The sequence below is a fragment of the Bufo gargarizans genome, chromosome 1 (assembly GCF_014858855.1).
Source record: "Bufo gargarizans isolate SCDJY-AF-19 chromosome 1, ASM1485885v1, whole genome shotgun sequence".
Taxonomy (NCBI): domain Eukaryota; kingdom Metazoa; phylum Chordata; class Amphibia; order Anura; family Bufonidae; genus Bufo; species Bufo gargarizans.
Window position 1 is genome coordinate 188091615 of NC_058080.1, and position 26062 is coordinate 188117676.

The 26062-nt window shown below is 42.1% G+C and overlaps 1 protein-coding gene across 2 annotated transcripts in view; it reads right to left on the reverse strand.

The window, feature by feature from the left end:
- LOC122943062 overlaps positions 1–26062 on the reverse strand; it is a 116322-nt gene that overhangs the window by 51398 nt on the left and 38862 nt on the right. The window contains exon 7 of one of the 2 annotated variants that reach the window (XM_044300476.1): positions 4458–5599. The exons of the other annotated variant lie outside the window; for it this stretch is intronic. Coding sequence (XP_044156411.1) covers positions 5535–5599 — 65 coding nt within the window. The 3' untranslated portion in view covers positions 4458–5534. Of the gene's footprint in view, positions 1–4457; positions 5600–26062 lie in introns of those variants that run through there. 2 annotated transcript variants of the gene reach the window in all.

Below are 26062 nucleotides of genomic sequence, written 5' to 3' on the forward strand. Positions count from 1 at the left end.
TCCAGATATACATCAGATGTACAAATTAAACATTTTGTTTTTATGAATTCCATGTGGTTCCCGTATGTGGATCAAAGCTTGTATCTTTTTAGACATATACGGTATATTTGTCCATGATGAATTGACGGAACACATTTAATGAGAAGTGATCTTATGTACAGCAAACAAGAGCTCTTAAACCCACTGAGGGGAATGTACTAAAGTGTTTACACATTAAAAAGTCGCAAATTATGGTGCACGCCATATTTTCTCCATAGTGTGTGACTTTTTGAGCTTCCCGATACTTTTTTAAGTAGTGATTAAAAGGGTGGGGCTTTGTAGGAGGGGCAGGGCTTCGCGCGGTCCGCCAGATTTGCTACAACTTACACCAAAGCTTGTGTAAGTTATAGCTGAAGTCTCCGCCAGCCCCTAGCTGACATAGACTTCAGTTTCTGACGTGTGGACTGCCAGAGATGCAACTAATTTATTAAAGAGGTATCTTCCTCTAAATAAATTAGGCGCATCTTACTCTGGTGTATTGGAACTCCAGTCCTGGTAAATGTAGTGGTAGCCAGCTATGAATGGATGTGATTTTCCTTTTCCTTTGACTTTTTAAATACCAAAACTAGTGTACAGTGGAGAAGTTTCCATAGCAACTGGTCAAATGCAGGTTCTTTTGTTCTGATTGGCTACTATGGGCAACTGCTCTACTTTTCTTCTTCACCAGTTTTGATAAATTTCCCCTAAAGTTGGTAATTCACAAACCTTGGCTGATGTTTGCTCATTTCATTATGGAAAACTCTCCCCATCCATCAAAGCCCTGTTCAGATTCATTACAAGGGCAGATTGAATCGTGCAGGGAAAACCGCTGGGACGACATTGTGAGCTGCCCAGACAACACTGGTCATACCAGGAAAGTAGTGGGAGCAATACATTGCATGATGCATGCAGTATTCATAAGCTGAAGGATTAATATTCAGGTCCATGGGACATGCATTTCTCTGCAGGGTTTTTTAAGCTGGCAGAGTAAATTACTTTGGACGCCATTAGTATTTCTGAATAGATAACCTCTTGCAATTCTTCTTCTGCTACAATTATTGTCAATCATAGATTGCTTCACAGCTGCTAAACTGCTCATTACGTTGACGATAAATGACAGTAACTGGCTATTAAACAACTTTTAGCACTTTTACAATTAATTGCACACACATTTATGTTTCTAAAGTCTCCTGACGGTAAATGTGGCCTTTTGTCTTTATATCTAGCTGTTTATCATTCAGATAGTATTGCCATGGTCTCTTAAATATATGTTTTTCATTTGAAATAACAACATAACATTTCATATAACCACTCATACAGATGAATAAATTTGGCATTACAAATTAGCAAATTTCTCAAAATTCGTTTCAGGTATATTCGGCCTGAATCGAAAGTGCTCCAGTTTTCCTGGAAAATCATGTATGACACAGGACTGTATCTTACCCTTTTCAGGGTCTTTAAGACAGCATTAGTAATGTCAAGTAATGACATATATATATACATATATATATATATATGAACAGATGAATGGTAACAAACAGCCTGTTTTATTTTTTTTTATAAAAAAGGGTTAAAAAATTATAAATTTTTGGTGGTAGATACCTTCTTCTCTGTCTACTGACTTGTATAACGGTGGATGATATTTTTAGTGAATCATTTGGGAAATTCATAAAAAATTGTGTAGAATCAACTCTCTCATCTCTGTGCTTCCTGTTCCATTCACAGTGCTAGTTCCAGGAGCAGCTGTTCAGTGGGGGTGCAGCATGTTGGACATGTTGGACATGTAGGTCATCAATTTAAGGAGCATCAATTTAAGGAGCCTGGAAAACCCCTTTAAATAATTTTGTTTTTTCCTCTCTGCATTTTAGCAGCCATAGCTTTTATTTTGATCGACATGGCAGTTTGAGGCCTTGTTGTGCGTAGCAGAAATGTTATTTTTTGGCTTTGTTCTGGGGTCCATAGATATATATATATATATATATATATATATATATATATATATATATATAAATTTCACTGTAATGTATATAATTTTTTTTGCTGCCGAAATAGAAGTTATTTTAGTTTTTTTTAGAAATAACCTGATAATTATCATGTGGATAACTAATATGTGTATTTTTAGCTTTATTTAATGTGAGCACCATGAAGTGTATTTGACAATATTTTTTATTTTTTCCGGGGGGGGGTTGCATTTTTATTTATTTTTTATTACATTGTTTATAATATATATTTTTTTTTAATCCCACTATTGGATTACTATTTTATAACTTTATTTTAGACATGATATATTAACATACTCTTGTATGCTAGTACATTATGTTCTGCATCAGTATGACACAGGCTGCTGTTAGGGCAACACTAGTGTAAACTAACAGCAGGGTTACTGCACAGACAGCTCTGGGGTCCTTCACAGGTCCTTCATAGGTCCTCAGGGTTAACTGCTGATCACTCCACCAGTCTGTGATTGAGTCATCCGGAAACCCGCTGAACCAATCGCAGGGGGAGGGTGGAGTCCCCCTTGATCATGTAGCAGTATGGAGAGCAGCATGAACAGCCATAAGTGCAGCTTCGTCTGAGCCAGGCTGTGAAACTGGAGCGTGCGCTAAGAACTCAGGCTGTGACTAACAGCCAGTTCTTAGCGCAGGAGTGCTCCGGCAGTCCTTAACAACCCTCAACTGCAGCGACACCAAAAGATGTCACTGCAGACTGAGGATCTGCACCATACATGGTCAAAAGACAATGGGTGCTCATTAAGGGGTTATTCTGAACTAAGGCATACTAAGAGCATACAGAAATTATTCAATGCGAAACAAGCATACAGAGCTAATATGGAAAGTCCTAAGGGGCACTATTGGAGCAGCCTGGACATCCATAACGGACGCCGTGCTGGCAGTAGTCATGTGTATGAAAACTAAAAAAACATAAAATACTATTTTACTGTATACTGTATGCCAATCTCCATTATGCTAAGATGGCTCTTCCCTTTTATTCATAAGTCTTCTGGAAAGAGCTGCTAATATCATTAGGTTCTCAACACTTTAGATATGAGGTGAAGTAGTGATCACGTTGTAGAAATTAATCTAGTCGCCAGGTAGTAATCCCATGGAAGAATAGCAAAGATAGCCTCCTATCATGACGTGACTGATACTAGAGGGCAATAGATTATATTGCTATAATATACTCCCGATGGTAACAGATATAAACAGAACCAGTCCCTGCTGAAGTCCTCAACATTAGAGATTGGGGGTATGACACAAGGTAAACAAAGGTTCATGTCGCCGCTCTTCACTCTAGCTAATAGATGAATTGTGAGGGTTCCACCTCTATTACTTCACAATTTCTTACGAATATTTGAAAGGGTTTCCTCTATAGAGGATTAACCCTCTACATAATGTCACTGCATAGAGATTTAACTCTTAGACCTCTGCAACAGAGCCCCTGCTCCACTGAATAGAAATGTCTTAGAAATATGAGCATTGTTTGTTGTCGGTATAGCTTCTCATTAAACACATCCGTCAGAGACGTCACTTTGCTGGTAAAACCCATTGTTACATGCAGCATGTACTTATACTGTGTGATGACGCTTGCAGACCACCATTTTTTAGCAGCAGTTGTGTTTGTTGCACTCCACTGTAATCTCTCAGGCACCATTTCACACGTCATTGGATAGACACACACAGAGGGAAATTGCAAGTTGCAAATACTGTATACGCTTAGATACATCCTACAGAAAACAAGGCTGTGTGAGGCTGGCTAACCACAAGGCACTTTGATATATGATAAGAAAGGGACTCAACGATAAGCTCACAAGCTTGGCTTTCTGACAACTGATACTTATTTCTTAGTAAAGTGAATACCCTAGCTCTACCTGTACTGAGGTGTGAGATTAAACCTCTGTAAGTGATGCTAAAAGCATGGTTATAACTTAAATGTGGCAACTTTCTTGCACTTTACTGCTAGCTGAGGCAGCAACGGTTGCATAACATTTATTGGTATTGATACGTAACCTTAAAAAAAGGAAATAAAATTGTTTTTTCTGGAAAAAAAAAACTTAGCAGTACTTTTGAGGATTTTAATAAAGTATACTTTGTCTTCTGTTAAACAGACCAGAAAGCCTGAAATTACTTTGACAATATTATGTATGTTGCTCAAAAAGTGAACTGTAATGTATTATGAACTGAGACTTTTTTCCCCTTCTGATACCATAAACACTTTGGTGTATATGAATGCTTTCCTATATGATATTATTCTATATGATATTATTGCTATTCACAGCACTGTGTCCTTTTCTTTCTGCTCACCTTCGAGCATGGAACAGACTGGGTATATTAAAAATGTTTCATTGTTTTTTTTTTTTTTGCCTTTTCTCTGGGAGAATGGTTACCTGACTAGGTATAAAGCAGCAAATATGTTTACAATTAAAGCTTTCAGTTTTCTGTATTTATTGTGTCTTCAATATAATGGCTCTGCATATCATTCATTAAAGTGACCCTCCGATTCAAGAAAGAAAATTCATATTCATTGAGGAACAAACAGAACCCTTACCGGTCAACCTCCTTTTCATCTTTGTAGCTGCAGATCCATCAATTCCCAGGCCATTCTTCTTCCTTCTAAGGTGGCTGCACCGCTTCTCCAACTACCATTCTTCTTCCGTCTAAGGTGGCTGCACCGCTTCTCCAACTACCATTCTTCTTCCGTCTAAGGAGGCTGCACCGCTTCTCCGATTACCATTCTTCTTCCTTCTAAGGTGGCTGCACCGCTTCTCCGATTACCATTCTTCTTCCTTCTAAGGTGGCTGCACCGCTTCTCCGATTACCATTCTTCTTCCTTCTAAGGTGGCTGCACCGCTTCTCCGATTACCATTCTTCTTTCTTCTAAGGTGGCTGCACCGCTTCTCCGATTACCATTCTTCTTCCTTCTAAGGTGGCTGCACCGCTTCTCCGATTACCATTCTTCTTCCTTCTAAGGTGGCTGCACCTCTTCTCCGATTACCATTCTTCTTCCTTCTAAGGTGGCTGCACAGCTTCTCCGATTACCATTCTTCTTCCTTCTAAAAAGGAAAAACTGTCGGCACTCCTCTTGCAGAATCGTGGTGCTCGCGTCCAGGGTATGAAAAGCCCACTTACAATGTTGAACAGAAGACCGGCACTTCACTGATAGAATCTTCACTTTTATTTTAGCATGGAGGAAACAGCGCAGATGCGACACGTGTTTCGGCTCAGGTATGAGCCTTTGTCAAGCATAGTAAATCATTGCAGGAAACACATTTAAATAGCCCGCCCACATTGGCGTCAAACGTGATCACATCACCATAGAAACTGAGATACACAAATCATGAACAATTCTATACATTGTTGGAACAAGGTACTATGCAGCATATGATACAATTGCATCTTCAAGGATTTCACAGAAAAGAGAAATTAACGGCTGGCATGGGATACAAAAAATATAATGAATACAATAAGAATATAACAAAAAATAATAATCATCACCCTGAGAAATAAATCACCCACAGGCTATATAAAGATATTGAATCTTGCTGCTTTTTTCATTTGCTTCATTTTTTTCATTTTTTCTGTGACTGAATAAATACAAAATACATATTGTACATTAAAATACAATGACAATAATTGTCTATTGGAGTAAAAAAAAAAAAATGATCTTACAGGAATGCACTCAAATCATATTCTCGGTTTAAACCTTTTCGTTCAATGGTCTGCAGGGTATGAATCCCAAAACTTTCACGTTTTTTCAGTAATAGCAACCTGTTGCCCCCTCTGCGCGGTGGCAGCACCTGCCCAACCTGGATTATCATTTATATCCTCTTGCAAGTTATTGAGTTCCAAATATATTTAACAAAAACTTTCAAATATACTTCTCCACATACTTAAAGAGGAAATGTGATCATTATTTTTTAAATCTAATACCTTTTGTTGTTTCTGATGGTCTCTGGATTCCAGCCCCTTTTTGTTTTAACTTTTCAGTCGGCTCCGCTGTTCTCCCGATACAGCTTCAGCTCCGTATTTGCAACCCAGTTGATTGGACAGCATTGGGCTTAGGGCTACACTAATTGGAAGACAGCTGTCGCTGCCAGGATCGCAGAGTAGAGGTGATCCCATAGAAATTAATGGGATCACAGCGCAGGTCGCAAAAAAATCAAGTACTAGCCTTACAGCAAAGTTGAAGGCATTGCCCACTGAGAAAAGTTGGGCAACGCCGTAGCGGGAGAACAGGCGGGTGAATTGAAGAAAAAAGTGCAAGATATGAGCAGTACTCCTTCACCAAGAGAGCCAGACAGGCTTATCGAGCTTCTTATTTATGTATACACAGCTTCACATTTTTGAATATGAAAAAAATAGAAGTAAAATTGCAATGCACAGCATTCTGCTCAACTGTGCCAAAATGGCCACCCTATTGTTATAGTATATAGCAGTGATGGCGAACTTTTTACAGACCGAGTGCCCACACTGCAACCCAAAACCCACTTATTTATCCCAAAGTGCCAACATGGAAATTAAACCTGAATACTGCAGTCCAATATAGTATAACGTCCATGTACTTTATCATTTAGCTATAATAGCCTGCCTACATTCAGTGTGCTGCCTGTGCTGTACATAGTGCGCCCTGCGCTAATGAATTGCAGGAAAAGTCTAAGGGATATTGGTACACCATAGACTTATTCTAGAGTGCGGGTGCCCACCGAGAGGGCTCTGAGTGCTGCCTCTGGCACCCGTGCCATAGGTTTGCCACCACTGGTATATAGTGTTATAGTATATATAATAACTATGACAGACATCAAATATTATACCCACATCATACATAACTCACAAATTATATATAGTCCAAGAACATTATATATTCATGGATCCCTCACAACTCTCACTAATTATGGTCTTTGGCAGAATCACTGAACTGTTATCATACTCTATAGAAACACTGCCCACTTACTACAAAATGCCTAAGTAATATTTATTCATTTATTTATACAGTATATACACACAACATGCAATAATTCATTTTAACAAACTTTGTACATACAATCCAAACATATATAAAACACATTTACTCATGCGTACACTTTGGTGTACCTATTTTCTGACATATCAATGACTGGCATTATACACTATCTACAGTGGTCTCTCAAGTTACAATATTAATTAGTTCTGTCCAGACCATTGTAAGTTGAAAGCATTGCAACTTGAGATTATAACTCTATGGTTCTAAAATTGGTTCCAAAGCCCCAAAATGGCATCACAAAATAACATGTAATGGGGATTAAAGGCTATGAACACCTTGGGGGATTTTTTTTTATGATTGTATTTTACAAATTTGGGCTAAAATAATTTTTCAATTGGTCTTTATTAAAAATGTTCAGCAGTTTTTGTGTTACAGGCTTGAAATTCAATCTATTTGTAGGCTGTTACTTCCTGTTTTACACTGAGTTCCATCAGACGACTGCTATGTATAGCCCTTATCTCTGAATTCCTAATAGCTCTAACACTTTTTAATCTAAATTCGTATCAGTTTGATACAAATTTAGCTATAATGAGTGTTTATAAGCTTTCATGAATTCAGAGATAAGGGCTATACATACAGTGAGGAACAGAAGTATTTGAACACTCTGTGATTTTGCAAGTTCTCCCACAAATCATGGAGGGGTCTGAAATTCACATTGTAGGTGCACTCCCAAGAATTCTGACTCTCAAATACCTGTTACTGTGCCTTTAAAAAGTCCACCTCTACTCCACTCATTAATCTAACTTAGTAGCACCTGTCTGAGCTCTTTAAAGACACCTGTCCACCCCACAGTCAGTCAGACACCAACTACTACCATGGGCAAGATCAAAGAGCTGTCAAAAGACACCAGAGACAAAATTGTGGACCTCCACAAGGCTGGAAAGGGCTACTGGGCAATTGCCAAGCAACTTTGTGAAAATAGATCAACTGTTGGAGCAATTGTTAGAAAATGGAAGAGGCTAAAGACGACTATCAGTCATCCCTCGGACTGGGGCTCCATGCAAGATCTCACCTCGTGGGGTATCACTGATGATAAGAAAGGTGATGAATCAGCCCAGAACTACATGGGAGGAGCTGGTCAATGACATGAAGAGAGCTGGGACCACAGTTTCAAAGGTCACTGTCAGTAGAACACTACGCCGTCATGGTTTCAAATGCATTGCACGGAAGGTTCCCCTGCTCAAGTCATCACATGTCCATGCCCGTCTGAAGTTTCCCAATGACCATCTGGATGATCCAGAGGAGGCATGGGAGAAAGTCATGTGGTCAGATGAGACCAAAGTAGAACTTTTTGGTCTAAACTTCACTCGTGTTTGGAGGAAAAAGAAGGATGAGTTGCATCCCAAGAACACCATCCCTACTGTGAAGCATGGGGATGGTAACATAATGCTTTGGGGGTGCTTTTCTGCAAAGGAGACAGGACGATTGCACTGTATTAAGGAGAGGATGAATGGGGCCATTTATTGTTATATTTTGAGCAACAACCTTCCCTCAGTCAGAGCATTTAAGATGGGTCGTGACTGGGTCTTCCAACATGACAACGACCCGAAGCACACAGCCAGGATAACCAAGGAGTGGCTCTGTAAGAAGCATATCAAGGTTCTGGAGTGGCCTAGCCAGTCTCCAGACCTAAATCCAATAGAACATCTTTGGAGGGAGCTGAAACTCCATGTTGCTCAGCGACAGCCCCGAAACTTGACAGATCTAGAGGAGATCTGTGTGGAGGAGTGGGCCAAAATCCCTGTTGCAGTGTGTGCAAACCTGGTTAAGAACTACACTAAACGTTTGACCTCTGTAATTGCAAACAAAGGCTTCTGTACCAAATATTAACACAGATTTTCTCAGGTGTTCATATACTTATGTTCAGCAGTGCAAGCCAAATACATTCTTTAAAAATCATACAATGTGATTTCCTTTTTTTTTTATTCCGTCTCTGAGTGGGAATGCACCTACAATGTGAATTTCAGACCCCTCCATGATTTCTAAGTGGGAGAACTTGCAAAATCGCAGGGTGTTCAAATACTTTTGTTCCTCACTGTAGGCATCATCTGACTAGACTTAGTGTAAAACAGAAATTGACAGTCTGCAAATAGACTGAAATTTAACCCTGTAACACAAAAACTCATGAACATTTTAATAAAGACCAATTGAAAAATGATTGTTAGCCCAAAATGAGTAAAATACAATCATCAAAAAAATTGCCCCCAAAATTGTTAATAGCCTTCAAGGAAAATAAGCAGATAAACAGACAGTTGTTATACTTAATATAACAATCCGAAACACATCACTATTTGTGATGAGGACAGGGGCTTCATAAGGGGCCTGTACAATACACACATGTACCAGAAAAATAAAATGGAGCTGCCCTCACCTGGCGTCCAAAAGAGCAACTTATCTTGATACAGACAGAGGGCAATTCTTTTAGTACTGAGATACTAGACAGGTAGTATTGGTGTTTTACCAGTAAAATGCCCATGCTGATAGACATCAGCATTGTTGTCTGGGGCATTGTATCTTTTCACATCTTAAAGGGAGTCTGTCACCTCCATATGGCCATATACAGTGCTTACATTGTCCTATCGCACACCTATACATGAATGTAATGGTACCTTTGTCTTTACACTTGCAGAAGCTGGAAAAATGAACTTTGATTGATATGCAAATGCGCACTCGCAAGTGCCCAGGGGTGGCGTTCACTGTGTTGGTGCCCAGGCTGCCCTGAATTTTTTCATTGTTCCCCAGCCTCTGCATATGCCTGCCCTCCTATTCCCTTGCTTCATCCTAAGGTCCGGCCGAGATCCCGCGACTGAGCACTGCCTCGCCGGGCCGGAGCATGCTCACTGCGATGCCCATTGTTGGCACGGCATCGCTTTAACTACGGCTCATGCTCCGGCGAACGGCTGGTTTTGCGCCTTTCGCTGGAGCATGCGCAGTAGTTAAAGTGATGCCGTGCCCACAATGGGCATCGCAGTGCGCATGCTCCGGCCCGGCGAGGCAGTGCACAGTCGCGGGATCTCGGCCGGACCTTAGGATGAGGCAAGGGAATAGGAGGGCGGGCATATGCAGAGGCTGGGGAACAATGAAAAAAGGCAGAGCAGCCTGGGCTCCAACACAGTGAACGCCGTCCCTGGGCATTTGCGAGCCCTCATTTGCATATCAATTAAAGTTAGTTTTTCCAGCTTCTGCAAGTGTAAAGACAAAGACAAAGGTACCATTACATTCATATATAGGTGTGCTATAGGGCAATGTAAGCACTGTATATGGCCATATGGAGGTGACAGACTCCCTTTAAAGCTGACCACACACTATAGTTCTTTGTCAAAAAATGTATAAACAGCTGTCTATCTCAATTCCCCCAAAGACATCCAAGTTTATTACAAAGGTGAGAGGCAAATAGGTTGCTGGCAGCAGATTATATTTCCTGGGAGCAACATATCGGTCAATTTGAAATCCAGCAAATGTCAGGAGGCCTCTTCAGTAAGAACATTGGCTGAACTTGCCAACATTGCACACTTAATGAAAGTTCACACTAAAGGCTCTTTTACAGGGACCAAGAGAGCAGGCAATGATCAGGACTGAATGTTCCTATGAATGTTTGTTCCTGATCATTGCCCATGTGTTAGCTGCATTTGCTTGCAGCAATAATCGGGAATGAGGGAAAGGACGATCATTAATACGATCATCTTACCCCATTCAGTTTTCTTGTTTGTCAATCAGGTCGATATGCTACTGATGAATGAGAATTTTTTATGCGTCATAAATATCGGCAGAATATTTACATGGGCCAATTATCAGGAACAATCTATCACGTACGAATGCTCATTCATGATAATTTCCTCATCCTTGGGCTGTGTAAATGGTTCGTATTATTAACCACTGCACCTACAGTACAGACCAAAAGTTTGGACACTCCTTCTCATTCAAAGAGTTTTCTTTATTTTCATGACTATGAAAATTGTAGATTCACACTGAAGGCATCAAAACTATGAATTAACACATGTGGAATTATATACATAACAAAAAAGTGAAACAACTGAAAATATGTCATATTCTAGGTTCTTCAAAGTAGCCACCTTTTGCTTTGATTACTGCTTTGCACACTCTTGGCATTCTCTTGATGAGCTTCAAGAGGTAGTCACCTGAAATGGTTTTCACTTCACAGGTGTGCCCTGTCAGGTTTAATAAGTGGGATTTCTTGCCTTATAAATGGGGTTGGGACCATCAGTTGCGTTGTGGAGAAGTCAGGTGGATACACAGCTGATAGTCCTACTGAATAGACTGTTAGAATTTGTATTATGGCAAGAAAAAAGCAGCTAAGTAAAGAAAAACGAGTGGCCATCATTACTTTAAGAAATGAAGGTCAGTCAGTCCGAAAAATTGGGAAAACTTTGAAAGTGTCCCCAAGTACAGTCACAAAAACCATCAAGCGCTACAAAGAAACTGGCTCACATGCGGACCGCCCCAGGAAAGGAAGACCAAGAGTCACCTCTGCTGTGGAGGATAAGTTCATCCGAGTCACCAGCCTCAGAAATCGCAGGTTAACAGCAGCTCAGATTAGAGACCAGGTCAATGCCACGCAGAGTTCTAGCAGCAGACACATCTCTAGAACAACTGTTAAGAGAAGACTGTGTGAATCAGGCCTTCATGGTAGAATATCTGCTAGGAAACCACTGCTAAGGACAGGCAACAAGCAGAAGAGACTTGTTTAGGCTAAAGAACACAAGGAATGGACATTAGACCAGTGGAAATCTGTGCTTTGGTCTGATGAGTCCAAATTTGAGATTTTTGGTTCCAACCACCGTGTCTTTGTGCGACGCAGAAAAGGTAAATGGATGGACTCTACATGCCTGGTTCCCACCGTGAAGCATGGAGGTGTGATGGTGTGGGGGTGCTTTGCTGGTGACACTGTTGGGGATTTATTCAAAATTTAAGGGATACTGAACCAGCATGGCTACCACAGCATCTTGCAGCGGCATGCTATTCCATCCGGTTTGCATTTAGTTGGACCATCATTTATTTTTCAACAGGACAATGACCCCAAACACACCTCCAGGCTGTGTAAGGGCTATTTGACCATGAAGGAGAGTGATGGGGTGCTGCGCCAGATGACCTGGCCTCCACAGTCACCGGACCTGAACCCAATCGAGATGGTTTGGGGTGAACTGGACCGCAGAGTGAAGGCAAAAGGGCCAACAACTGTTAAGCATCTCTGGGAACTCCTTCAAGACTGTTGGAAGACCATTTCAGGTGACTACCTCTTGAAGCTCATCAAGAGAATGCCAAGAGTGTGCAAAGCAGTAATCAAAGCTTTGAAGAACCTAGAATATGACATATTTTCAGTTGTTTCATACTTTTTTGTTATGTACATAATTCCACATGTGTTAATTCATAGTTTTGATGCCTTCAGTGTGAATCTACAATTTTCATAGTCATGAAAATAAAGAAAACTCTTTGAATGAGAAGGTGTGTCCAAACTTTTGGTCTGTACTGTACATCTACCCATCTTTTTGTCACTGACTCTCCGTCCTCTATTCCCTAGTCCAGTGGTGGCGAACCCAAGGCACGGGTGCCAGAGGCGGCATTCTGAACCCTCTCTGTGGGCTCCCAAGCCCTGAAAAAAGTAAAAGGTATGCCAATGTGTCTTAGACTTTTCCTGCTATTCATCAGGGTACGCTATGAACGGCACAGGCAGCACATTAAATGTAGGCAGGCTATTATAGTACAGTATTCAGGTTAAATTGCCGTGTTGCCACTTTGCAATAAATAAGTGGGATTTGGGTTGCAGTTTGGGCACTCGGTCTCTAAAAGATTCGCCATCACTGCCCTAGGTTGACAAGGCCATGCAGAGTAGGGACAGTGTTTTGTTTCAGAGCCTACAGCTTGATGGTGGATATATTCTGCTGTCTAATAATAGCTTGCATTGAACCATAAGAGTTTTTCAGCTAGCCAAACACAGTGAAATCAACCAGCTTTCTCTTATGTAGTGTAGGCGCTCTCTGCAGGAAACAGTGGGAACTGCACCCAAGCTTTATGCCTCATGTACTGGTAAGTCACCATATACCACAAACATGGTCATATCTATATTTGTGTCTGGAAAATGTTGAGTCACATGCAACTGGAGCTTGCCCAGTATATATCTACATAGCAAAACAAATTCCACACTGCTGTGCAGTTACATTTCAGACTGACCTATTAGTGTGTTTTTAGAATGCTAAAGAAAAACACTGGGAGAACATACAAATGTAAATGTTGTCTTTAGATTCAAACTCACCACTCCAGAGCTGCAAGTTAACAATGCTAACCACTGAGCCATGCTGTTGGCCTTACTTCTGCTGCCCCCGCACGGCCTCTACTGCATTTCCCCGTCGCGCAGATCAAAACATCCGTCAACAGGGGTGGGGGTTTGCTGGGGGCAGCCAATAGCCGTTCCCGTCGCGGCCTGCTATTGGCTGCTCCCCCTGTCTTCGGATGTTTTGATGCAGCGGCCGTGCAGGTATCAGGAGTGATGCGTGTGCTGGGGAGTGGAGTAAGCATAACCTGTATTGTGTGCCCAGACATTTTTGGGACATTATAAGGGTTGGATAACCCCTTTAAATAAATATTACCACCTCAGCTATTCATGTAGTGGTAAGAGATGGCTAGGGTTAAACTAAGAGCCAACTGTGGCATTCTGTAACTCCAAAAGAATTGAATAGGAGCTGTGGAAACAAGGTTGGCTGTGCTCCATTGCATATGAAGGGTATTCTGACTACCATGCAGCTAATTGTAGATTCACAGATCGCTGTGCACCAATGGAGCTGAGCTAAAAGCATCAACACTAAAGAAATATATTCATAAGGTATCAGCTTAAAGGTTGTGTACACCTTTGGGGGCAATTTTTTCATGATGGCATTTTTATGATGGCATTTATTGGGGATAAAATCATTTATTTCAATTGGTATTCGTTAAAAAATATTAAGCCGTTCTGTCACAAAGGGTTAACTGCTTTTCTAGGTTACTTCTCGTTCACTTTGTGACAGTCATATAATAATTGTTATCTCTAAATTACCAAGAGGTCATAAATACTTATTTAAGCCACATTCTTATCATTAAAATAGGGATTGAGCATTGATGAGTGTTTATAAGGTCTGAGAGCAGAGATAAGGAGCCCGTCAGCTCCCTGTTTGACGGAGCAGAGAGGATATTCAGATCTTGCTAGTAGAGTATCTCAGCTCCATACAGGACTCCATATTTTTTTATAAAGACCAATTGAATTTTTTTTATTTTAGCTCATAATGAGTACAATGCACTAATAAATAAAATTGCCCCCAACAGTGTACATAGCTTTAAAGAGGATCTGTCACCATATTTCACAATAAAATACTTTAATAATCTATGTTAAGGCTGTATAACCTGTGTACCTCATTTTAAAAGAACAGCAACAGCCTGCCAGTGCTTGAGTCCAAGCATATTTATGAGCTAAACTCAATCTCTGCCAACTTAGCCTGACAAGCTTCTTTTAGTGTACCTCCTCCCCTGCTGCTGCTGCTGCTGCTGCATTTTGTACAGTGAAATCTGGTGACAGATTCTCTTTAAAGGGACACTAAACCTAAACTAAACTAAAAATCAAGAAAAAAAAGTTTGTCTTCATCTTTTTTCTCTGTGGATACTGGCAAGGTGCTACAGAAAGAATTTTTATGAGATTTCCTGCAGTCAGACAAGTGCCTCATTCCTCCCAGTCCCTCCTTCTGCTGCTGAAGACAGGCTGTTATCTCTTCCTGTACACTACTGTGACCTCACAAGTAGGGGGCAGAGCTTAACGCCAATATACTTAAATAGACACTAAGAGCACTGTGATAGAGAAATTCATCAGTGGTGGAAAGCTGGATTACAAGTCTTGTGGAGCTGTACACACTGTCCTTATATTGTTATCCTTACACTTTGCAAGTAACCCAGCTTTTCTAGCATCCTGAATCTGCCCAGGTATTTCACTATTTAGAGATGGGAGGGGGGTTTCTCTTGGTAGATTTAGTATTCAGCAGTCTATTACAGTGCCACATAATGGTAACCTAGCTTTTCCTAGATCCTGAAAGTAAATCTCCCTAGCTATGGCACTGTTTAGGAATGGGGAGGGGGATTTATCTTGGTACATGTGCTAATCTGTAGTCTCTATTATAGCTCCACATGGTAGGAACCCAAGTTTCTTATGACCCTAAAAGGCAAATCTTCCTAGCTATGGCAATATTTAGGTCTGGGGAGGGGGATTTACCTTGGAAGATGTAGTATTCTGTAATCTCCAGTATAGCTCCATATAGTGGTAACCCAGGTGACCCGGGGCCCTGGAAGACGAATCCACCTAGCTATAGCACTATTTAGCAATGGGAAAGGGATTTATCTTAGTAGATTTGGTATTCTGTGGTTTGTTACAGTTCCACATGGTGGTGACCCAGCTTTCCCAGGGCCCCGGAAGGCAAATCTATCTAGCTATAGCATTATTTAGGAGTGAGGAGTTGATTTTATTTAGGTAGACTATAAACTGTGCCAGTTTTTGGAAGAAAAAAAGTTGCAAACACTGTGTTTGCAACTTTATAAATGCAATTGTGACAAAATATTGTCATAAGTGGCATTTCTACACTGTCCTCGACACTTTCACAAAAATAGGGCTTGGCAAGGGAGGGGGCAGGGCCAGTGGGCCCAGTGAATTTATCTTATTTTACGCCAGGTTTCTTGCATAAAATGAGGCAAATCTATGGCATCTACAAGCTGCCAGAGGATGCGCCTAATTCATCACTAGGTATGCACCTCGTCATCAATTAGGTGTATCCTCTCGCAGTGCAGGGGATATCATAGACCAGTTTAAAAGCACGGTCTAGGATAAATCTCCCCTTTAGAATTTAGTAGTCCCTATTACAGCTACACATAATGTGTTACTAGGGACCCTGAGTGACAAATCTGTCTAACTATGCTACAGTATAGAGGATTTGTCACTTGGATTCTTAGTATCAGGACAGTCATGTGTATAAACTATATATGTTGTTTGGTCTCCAGTATACCACCACAGGCTACCCTGCTTTCCAAAGCTGATAAAAGGAAAATCTGCTCAATTATGCAGTGTAGGGAGGAATTATCACTGCATAACTATGATTATAGCCAACAGATTAGCTATTTATGTACTATGCCTGGTTCTGTGTATATACTGCACCTGTTACTTTTGGTACTACAGCTAGCACAATTTTTATTTTATACTATTGGTACTGTAACTAGGAGATTCCTTCCAACAAAATGGTGATGTTCACTGTGTAGACAAGAAACTATCCAGACTAAATACAAACTTCCTGGCTCATGTACGCTAGCATCAGAGGGGTGAGAGGGAGGGGAAGAATGCATGGCTGCAGCCTGACAGAAGAATAGAATTCTGATTTAGTTTCATTACTTTAATGTTGAACGTTCCAGGGAAAAGATGATTTCTCTACTAGATGCTAGAGTTAAAGTAGTTGTCCAGTATTAGGCCTTGTTCACATCACATTTTTTTTTTTTAGTTTATGCTTTGTTTATATTTGTGTTGGAGGGCTCCTTAGAGGCCTTTGTTGCAGATTCTGTCAAAGATATTGGACAAAATAGCTTTTTTTCTATGATTTGTATTTCCAATCGTGTGCAGTCTTATTCTCTGCTCCCTCCAGGCAGAAGCTCCAATGTAGGCTGTATGACCTGATGTGTAAAGGTCTCTTCACTGAGGTGTAGTTTCATATAGTAGGATTGCTTTAAAGGGGTTGTCCAGGTTTGGAAAAACATCTGCTTTCTTCCAGTAACAGCACCATGCCTGTCCATGGATTGTGACTGGTATTCTAGCTTGGTGTCATTGAATGGGACCGAGTTGCAATACCACACACAACCTTTGGACAGGTGTGGCACTGTTTTTGGAAGATAGCAGCCATACATATTTTACTAATCCTGGGCAAGCACTTTAAAGCAATATTACTGTATCAAACTACAACTCAATGAAGCGGAAAGCTCATTATATTTATGTGTGATATGGTTTCCAGTTTCTGGACCTCATAAACGGCCACCCACAGTCTGCTCATTTTCTTAAACAGTATTGTAAGCCTATGTCATGTCTGCTGGCAATACCATGAGAATTAGTGAAATGAAATTTTGGGAAACTCAAAGACAAACTTTGACACAGGTCCATGTAGACTAATTTCTAATTCCATCACCACCTCCTTACAGCTGTGTAAATATCCAGTGATAGCATTAAGTGTAAGGCCAGGGTGTAAAGAAATCTAAGAAGAGGAGACCCACCCTGCTCTTCAGCTCACGCTAGAAAAATCGTGATTTCAGGAACAGATAGAAGTGTATAAGTTCTGAGCCTAAGCTTGTGTAGCTGTGTACAGGTATAAGCATATGAGCTATATACAATAAAGTATATTCTGTACTTTAGGACTTGTGTATTTGGTGCCCATACAGGTATTTTCATAAGTCATTTTTCTCCACACATAGGAAAGGATTCCAGCAGGGAATATGGAAAACCATTCTTTTGGAAATGTTATCCTTTTTCGCTCTATTGTCATCCATTCGCAATTTGACTAAAAAATACTGAAAGCAATAGGGACATCAAACATATTGTGCAACCTCTTGGCAGTTTAAAAGTGTGGTCTAAAAATACAATCTCTATGTGGTGTGACACAGTGAGGGGAATGGTTTGGGAAAACATGTATTTTCCTTCCAGCATGTGCTGCTGGGCTGATTTGCAGCCAGGTGGCGTCAAATACCAGACTGGATTTTAATTGCCGGTCTGGGTTTTTGGCAGCACCTCAGCTGTCCTTAAATAGGTAGCTGGGCTCAGCAGCAGGATCTCTGTGTTGGGATCTGAGGCTTGGTGCCAGGTTGGAGGGCTTAGACCCATGGACCGAGGATACAGGTCCCATAAAGCCTGCTTTGGACTGCTGGAGGAAAAACTGACATCAAGGTGACTTGTCTTATATGAACTTTTCAATTTGTGTGAAATAACACCAGTACTTTCCATTGTGTGTGAAGTAAACACCAAGACTGCAAAGTAACGCATTGTTTTGTGCATTTGCCTCAAGTGTGAAAAAAACACTGAAGTTTTGCATTAAGAACTTGTCTTTTGCCTCTGTACTGAGTCCGCTTATCCTATCTACCAGAGCGAAACCCCACAATTGGTGGAGGATGCGGGCAAGCGCAGAGAGGCAGGCGTGATCGCCGAAGTATTGTTGTCTTTTATTTATGCTCCGGGAACGGTTGTATGTCTTGCATTAAACACGCTAAATTTCAACCCGTGACCCTTGACAAAATGGAGGCCATAGTGAAGGCTCTTGTGGAGGCAAACCAGCAGCAGCGAGAAACCAACCTGCAACAACGGGAGGCTAACAGGCAGCAGCAAGAAACAAACCAGCTGCTGTTACAACACGTGATGGCTATACAGACGGGCAGGAACATCCCAATAGGTCCATGATTTCCAGAAAGCGGTCCGTGCAGCGATCCCCAAGATGACACCCTTAGATGATGTCGAAACCTACCTGGCGATGTACGAGAAGGTGGCCACAAGGGAGAAACTACCCTGAGACCAGTGGGCTGAGGTCGTTGCCCCGTTCCTGGCATCCGATTCTCAGCGGGTGTATTTCGACTTGCCGGACGATCAAGTGGCTGACTACCAGAAAGTAAAGGGTGAGATTCTGGCAAGACTAGGATTGAATGTGTTGGTCCGGGCCCAGCGGGTACATCAGTGGGGGTTTAACTCGGCTGAGCCCGCGAGACCCCAGTATTATGACTTATTTCAACTGTCACGGCCTTGGTGTTGTGTGCTGTGACACCTTTTCCGTACATGCCAGTTGCCAGGGGCAACACGTGGTTGTCTGCATGTGTGTGCTTTGCTCCCCTTCTCCTGGTTCCTCCTCTGTCTGGTGCTGGAGGGGTTAACTACCTTGGTGGGTGTGGTCACTAGGTGCTTCTTATACCTGTGGCTTAAGGCCAGGAGTCAGTTGTACTCCAGCCTTGGTGTGTGCTGGAGTTATGCTCCTTGTCTGGTTGTTCCATCTTCCAGTGTGAGGGCCACCTAGTGAGATATCGCTGGAGACATCGATGTCCCTGAGTTGGCAGACCTCAAAATCTCCAGGGAACATTTCGGTACAGCACAACACCGGGACCCAACCCTATCCCGAGCCTGGGAGAATGTGGCAATAACTGATGGTGAACCACAACAACCTGGGGCCAAGTCAATTGTGGTTCATCAGAATATGCTGTATCGGATAAGCCAGCTGCGGGGTGAACATATTGAACAGTTGGTGCCCCAGGCTTATCGCAAACGCTTGTTAGAGTTAGCCCACCAACATGTTCTCGGGGGTCATCTGGGAATGCAGAAAACACAGGACCGGATATTACAACAGTTTTACTGACCCAGTGTGTTTAGAGAGGTGGGCGAGTTTTGCAAGTCTTGGCCGACCTGCCAAACAACTACCCCCCAGCACCTTTTCCGCAGTTCCTTAGTACTTCTCCCGATCATCGAGGTACCGTTTGAGCGAATCACTATGGGCCTCATAGGTCCAGTACCGAACTCCGCTAGAGGACACCAACAATTGTTGGTCGTCCTAGATTACACCACTCGTTATCCGGAGGCAGTGCCACTGCGACATACATTGGCCAAACTTATAGCTAAAGAGTTAATGGAGATGTTTTCCTGAGTGGGGCTACCAAAAAAGGCTCTGACTGACCAGGGGACCCCTTTTATGTCCAAGGTCCTGAGGGAACTCTGCCCTATCTTATGTTCGCAGTGCGAGAGGTGCCCCAGGCCTCTACTGGGTTCTCGCCCTTCGAACTGCTATATGGCAGACATCCTTGTGGTCTGTTGGACATAGCCAAAGAGGCGTGGGAGCAACAACCCATCCCATATAAAAGTGTTATTGAGTACGTTACCCAGATGCAAGATCGGATAGAGACAGTGTTGCCTCTTGTTAGGGAGCATATGCAGGCAGCTCAGCGAGCTCAGAGTCGGGTCTATATTCGCCAGACTCGGGTGATCGGGTTTTGGTTCTGGTGCCAACAGTAAGTTCCTGGTTAGAAACACACAAAGGGGGTCAGCACATCCCAATATGCAGGTGCACGTTGCCAGTGGCTGCAAATATACATCTAACAAACACATGGTGCAACAGCACTCTACAAACCAAAAGTAGAGTACAAAAGTATATTAAATTGCAAATGCTATGCTAATAACTTAGAGATGCTTAGCAAATACATTTTGTACAAAATCATTTGAGGCCGTCTGCCGAATGTCAAGGTGACCTCTATAAGACGGGTCCTAACACTAAAGCTCACCTGTTGGGTGCCATAACAGCGACCATGAATCCAGGGGGTGCAGGTCCCACATGCATGCTGGGCCCCTTTGATTTATGTCTATGTGGAGCCAAAATGGCCTTCATTGAATACAGGGGCTACAAGTACCAGCATGTATGCTGAGCAAACTATATACTATGCACCATGTGTTTGTTAGATGTATATTTGCAGCCACTGGCAACGTGCACCTGCATATTGGGATGTGCTGACCCCCTTTGTGTGTTTCTAACCAGGAACTTACTGTTGGCACCAGAACCAAAACCCGAACATTTTTTGAGCATTCAATTTAATGAAAACAACGAATAAACTGAAACAGGCTGTTTTTTAGCTGATCAAAAGTTTAGGACCACACCTCCAAAAGAAAACTAAACCCCCCCAAAACAGAAATCCAACTTCCAAACATGAACTCAGCAATGAGTAGCTCCGCCGTTATTGTTTATCACTTCCAAAATTCGTTTTGGCATGCTTGCTGCAAGCGTTTCCATGAGGTGAGTGGGAACATTTCTCCAAGTGGTGAAGACGGCCGCACGAATGCCATCTACTGTCTGGAACTGTTGTCCATTTTTGTAAACTTCCCTTGCCATCCATCCCCAAAGGTTCTCAATTGGATTTAGATCAAGGGAACACGCAGGATGGGCCAAAAGAGTGATGTTATTCTCCTGGAAGAAGTCCCTTGTCCTGCGGGCATTGTGTATTGTAGCGTTGTCCTGTTGAAAAACCCAGACGTTACCACACAGACGAGGGCCCTCAGTCTTGAGGAAGGCTCTCTGCAACATCTGGACATAGCCAGCGGACGTTTGACGCCCCTGCACTTCCTGAAGCTCCATTGTTCCACTGAAGGAAAAAGCACCCCAGTCCATTATGGCACCCCCTCCACTGTGGCGCGTAGAAAACATCTCAGGTGGGATCTGCTTGTCATGCCAGTAACATTGGAAACCATCAAGGTAAAAAAAATTCTCATTAGAGAATAAAACTTTCTTCCACCTTTGAATGTCTCATGTTTGGTGCTCTCTTGCAAAGTCCAAACGAGCAGTTCTGTGGCGTTCAAGGAGACGAGGTCTTTGAAGATGTTTTTTGTTTTTGAAGCTCTTCAGTCTCTGATGCCATCTGATGGTTATGAGGCTGCAGTCAGCACCAGTAAGGGCCTTAATTTGGGTCGAGGATCGTCCAGTGTCTTGACGGACAGCCAATTGGATCCTCCGGCTCAGTGCTGATGAAATTTTTTTGGGTCTTCCACTTGACTTTTTTGTTTCATAACCCTCAGGATCATTTAAGAAATTCCAAATGAATGTCTTACTGCGTCCCACCTCAGCAGCGATTGCGTACTGTGCAACCCGACCACATTCAAAAAGGGAGAGTTTTTTTGCCTTTGCCATCACAATGTGTGACTACCCGACAGAAAATGACAATGAATCCACATCTTTGCACAGATTTGGCCTTTTAAAGGCATGTAGTCCTAAAATTTTGATCAGCTGAAAAATAGCCTGTTTCAGTTTAATCGTTATTTTCAATTAATTGAATGCTCAAAAAATGTTTTGTCTCCCTCTCATTTCTTCTTGTTGCATGTTGAAGCTCTACTTGGAACCTTGTTAAGATCAAACAATGTAAAATATGATTTTTTGCCATTTTTCAAGTGGTCTTAAACTTTTGACTGTACTATAGGAAGATCTTAAAAAGGAGTATGGTCTAAGTAATACAGAACAATGGTTTTTTCATCTACAACTAAAACAAGTATTGAGAATGCTGCTGGGGAGGGGTACACAAATTGTTGCCCTTCCACAGCCGCTAGTTGATATTTCTGGATTAATAACAGGGGGGAAATTAGTTTCTAAAATATATCAATGTCTGTTACAACAAAAGACTAAGAAAATAGCAGCTAACAGCTTAATGCATAAATGGCAAGATGCTATAAACCCCCAGCGAGAATAGTTCTGGGATTTGGCTATTCAGGAAAAAAATAGGATCTCAAAGAACTTTTCCCATAGAATTATCCAATTTAATATACTATATCGCCTTTATTATTCCCCCAAGTTTTTAATGAAGTGCTATAAACCTAAAGTCTTTAGATGCTTAAAGTGTGGGGAGATAGGGGTGGACGATGTTCACATACTTTGGACATGTCTAAAGATCCAAGAGTTCTGGAGAAAGGTTAGGGATAGAATAGAGCAATACCATCGGATTAAAGTCCCTAGCCAATTTGAGATATGTATATTGGGGGTGATGGATAAAATGGAGGAATCTCATCTGGTAAACAATAAGAAAAAATATAGATTTTCTAGAATATGGCAGAAATGGTTGATATAGTGACTTTCTCTGAGAAGATGGGAACTATCATGAGTTGTGCCAGGGGACGGAGGTAAGGGAGAGAGGACGATTAGAGGAGCGAGGTGAGAGGAGGGAGAGACTTGTGTTTTGGTTTTTTTGTGTGTTTTTTTTTCTCTCTTCGAGAGAAGCAGCCAACGAATAAGGGTGAAGGGTGGGGTATGCTATAAATTATTAAATGCTACTAAACTAAAAGATTGTAAAAATGATTTTTGTATGTAAAAAAAATAATAAAGATTTATAAAAAAAAAAAAAAAAGATGCTGTGGCATGACCTCCAGAAAGCTATTCACGCCAGACATCCAAAGAATATTGCTGAACTGAAACAGTTCTGTAAAGAGGAATGGTCAAGAATTACTCCTGACCGTTGTGCACGTCTGATCTGCAACTACAAGAAATGTTTGGTGGAAGTTATCGCTGCCAAAGGAGGTTCAACAAGTTATTAAATCCAAGGGTTCACATACTTTTTCCACCTGCACTGTGAATGTTTACACGGTGTGTTCAATAAAAACATGGTAACATTTAATTCTTTGTGTGTTATTAGTTTAAGCAGACTGTGATGGTCTATTGTTGTGACTTAGATGAAGATCAGATCACATTTTAAGACCAATTTGTGCAGAAATCCATATCATTCCAAAGGGTTCACATACTTTTTCTTGCAACTGTATATACCAAATGCAATACCTCTACCGGTCACAGACTATGACTGTCAAAATAAAAAAACAGAAACAATAGGGAGAACTTCAGCTCAAGTGAAAAAGTAGACTTCTTTATTCACTCATGCTTCTGCAACGTTTCAGCTCAACTCAATGGCCTGTCACTTGAAAAAATCTCCATTGAATTGAGCGGAAACGTGATAGTGAACACTCCTTAGTGCTAGTTTTTCAAACAACAGTTGGCCGGAATGGCTTAAATCTGCCATTCCAGCCAACTTTAATCTTATGTGTGTGGGCATCTTAAGTTTAGGTTTCTGAGAACACATGGAGAGGTGAGCTTTTGAGATCTGTTCACAAAGTGCAGAGCTGCATGGTGGCTGTTGCTGCTCGGTGTGCTGTGCCTGTGGTTTGGTGAGGCCCAGTGCTTTGGGGGCTTAGCCTGATAGAAGAGGTGTTGTTGGGTTGCTGGGTCTTGTCACCTGCCGATGCTGTGTTGCACCAGTGATGTTTAATATGTGGTGCTGCATCAAATTAGAGTAGGGACCCACTCATAAGAGGCCACCTTGACATGGTGAGTGGGCCTATTCATTTTGATCAAAACGTGTGCAAATGCTAAAAGCTGTGTGTGAACAACCTTCAGGGCTAATTTACATGACTGCTCAGTAGGGAAAACACAGCCCATGTGTCGGCTGCATCTACCAAACTGACTGCATCATAGTAATTTATGACACAGTTTGTATCTGATCGCTGCACTATTGTGCTGAGCTCACATGATGATGTGAGTACAGTACAATAGACCAGTAATCAGATCTTACAGATCTCCTTTTAAATTTAAATTTGCTTTTTGACTTTCTTAATACTTACAATAAGGAGTACATAGATTGTGTGCTATTGTTATAGTTATATTCATATTTAACACATAATTATACTTAATTTCAGAAACCAAAGCTGTGGAGAGATTGCTTTGGACCTTATCCACGGGACCTCAGACAGGAGACCTGAAAGAAACTTCTGGAACCTGCTTAACTGTTTACCGACCACAAAGAACAGAATATCTTATACACCCAGACTGGAGGTCTCAGAGTTAAACTGTATTGCTATAAGTTAACCACTGTGGGGTTTCGCTCTGGTAGATAGGGTAAGCGGACGCAGTACAGAGGCAAAAGACAAGTTCTTAATGCAAAACTTCAGTGTTTTATTCACACTTGAGGCAAATGCACAAAACAATGCATTACTTTGCAGTCTTGGTGTTTATTTCACATACAATGGAAAGTACATATTGGTGTTACTTCATACAAACTGGAAAGTTCATATAAGACAACTCACCTTGATGTCAGTTCTGCCTCCAGCAGTCCACAGCAGGCTTTAGGGGGCCTGTATCCTCGGTCCATGGATCTCTGCCCTCCAACCTGGCACCAAGCCTAAGATCCCAACACAGAGATCCTGCTGCTGAGCCCAGCTGCCTATTTAAGAACAGCCAGGTGCTGCCAAAAACCCAGACCGGCAATTAAAATCCAGTCCGGTATTTGACCCCAACTGGAGGCAAATCAGCCCAGCAGCACACGCTGGGAGGAAAATACCTGTTTTCCAAAACCATTCCCCTCACTGTGTCACATACCATCCCCCCCCCACCTTTGTTCAACCCTGAGGGGGTGAACACTCGCCAGACAATGTACTCGGGACAGGGCATCCCTGCAACCGGCCTGCCACTGTAAATTTAAAGTTCTGTAGGGAAAGGAACCATCTGGTGACCCAGGCATTTCTGTCTTCGGCCTGGCTCATCTACTTGAAAGGGGAGTGGTCGGTTACCAGGTAGAATTGTCTCCTCAACAAATAATAACGGAGAGACTCGATAGCCAGGCACTCTCTCTCCAGTATACTGTACCTGGTCTCGGCTGGGGTGAGCTTACGGCTGAGGGAGACAACGGGATGCTCCTCCCCGTTGATTTCCTGAGACAGTACAGCACCGAGGCCTACTTCGGAGGCATCGGTCTGTACTATAAATTCCTTTTTGAAGTTGGGCGTCACCAAAACTGGGGACCCGCACAGGGCCGACTTCAAAGCGGAGAAAGACCCTTCCGCCTGATCATCCCAGCAAACCATCACCGACCTGCATCCCTTCAAGAGTCCAGTCAATGGCGCGGCCACCGTAGCAAATTAGGGGATAAACCTCATGTAATAGCCCACCATTCCCGAGAACGACTTTACTTGCCTAGCAGTGACAGATCGGGGCCAATTCTGTATCGCCTATTTTGTTCACTTGGGGTTTAATGACTCCGCGCCCAATGACATACCCCAGGTATTTAGTCTCCTCTAACCCTATTACACATTTTTTTGGGTGAGCGGTTAGTCCAGCCTTCCGAAGGGAGTCCACTACGGCCTGCACTTTGGGTAGGTGACTTTCCCAGTCAGTACTGTGGATGACAATATCGTCCAGGTAAGCCGAAGCGTACTGACGTTGTGGACGAAGCACAATGTCAAAAAGTCATTGAAAAGTGGCGGGGGCACCATGCAGACCAAAGGGTAACACCATATATTGGTACAGCCCCTCTGGTGTGATGAAGGCAGTTTTCTCTTTGACAGCCTCCGTCAAGGTTACCTGCCAGTACCCTTTGGTGAGGTCCAAAACAGAAAAATACCAGGCTTGTCCTAATCTCTCGATAAGCTCATCCACCCGATGCATGGGATATGCATCGAATTTTGAAATCTCATTTAGTTTACGAA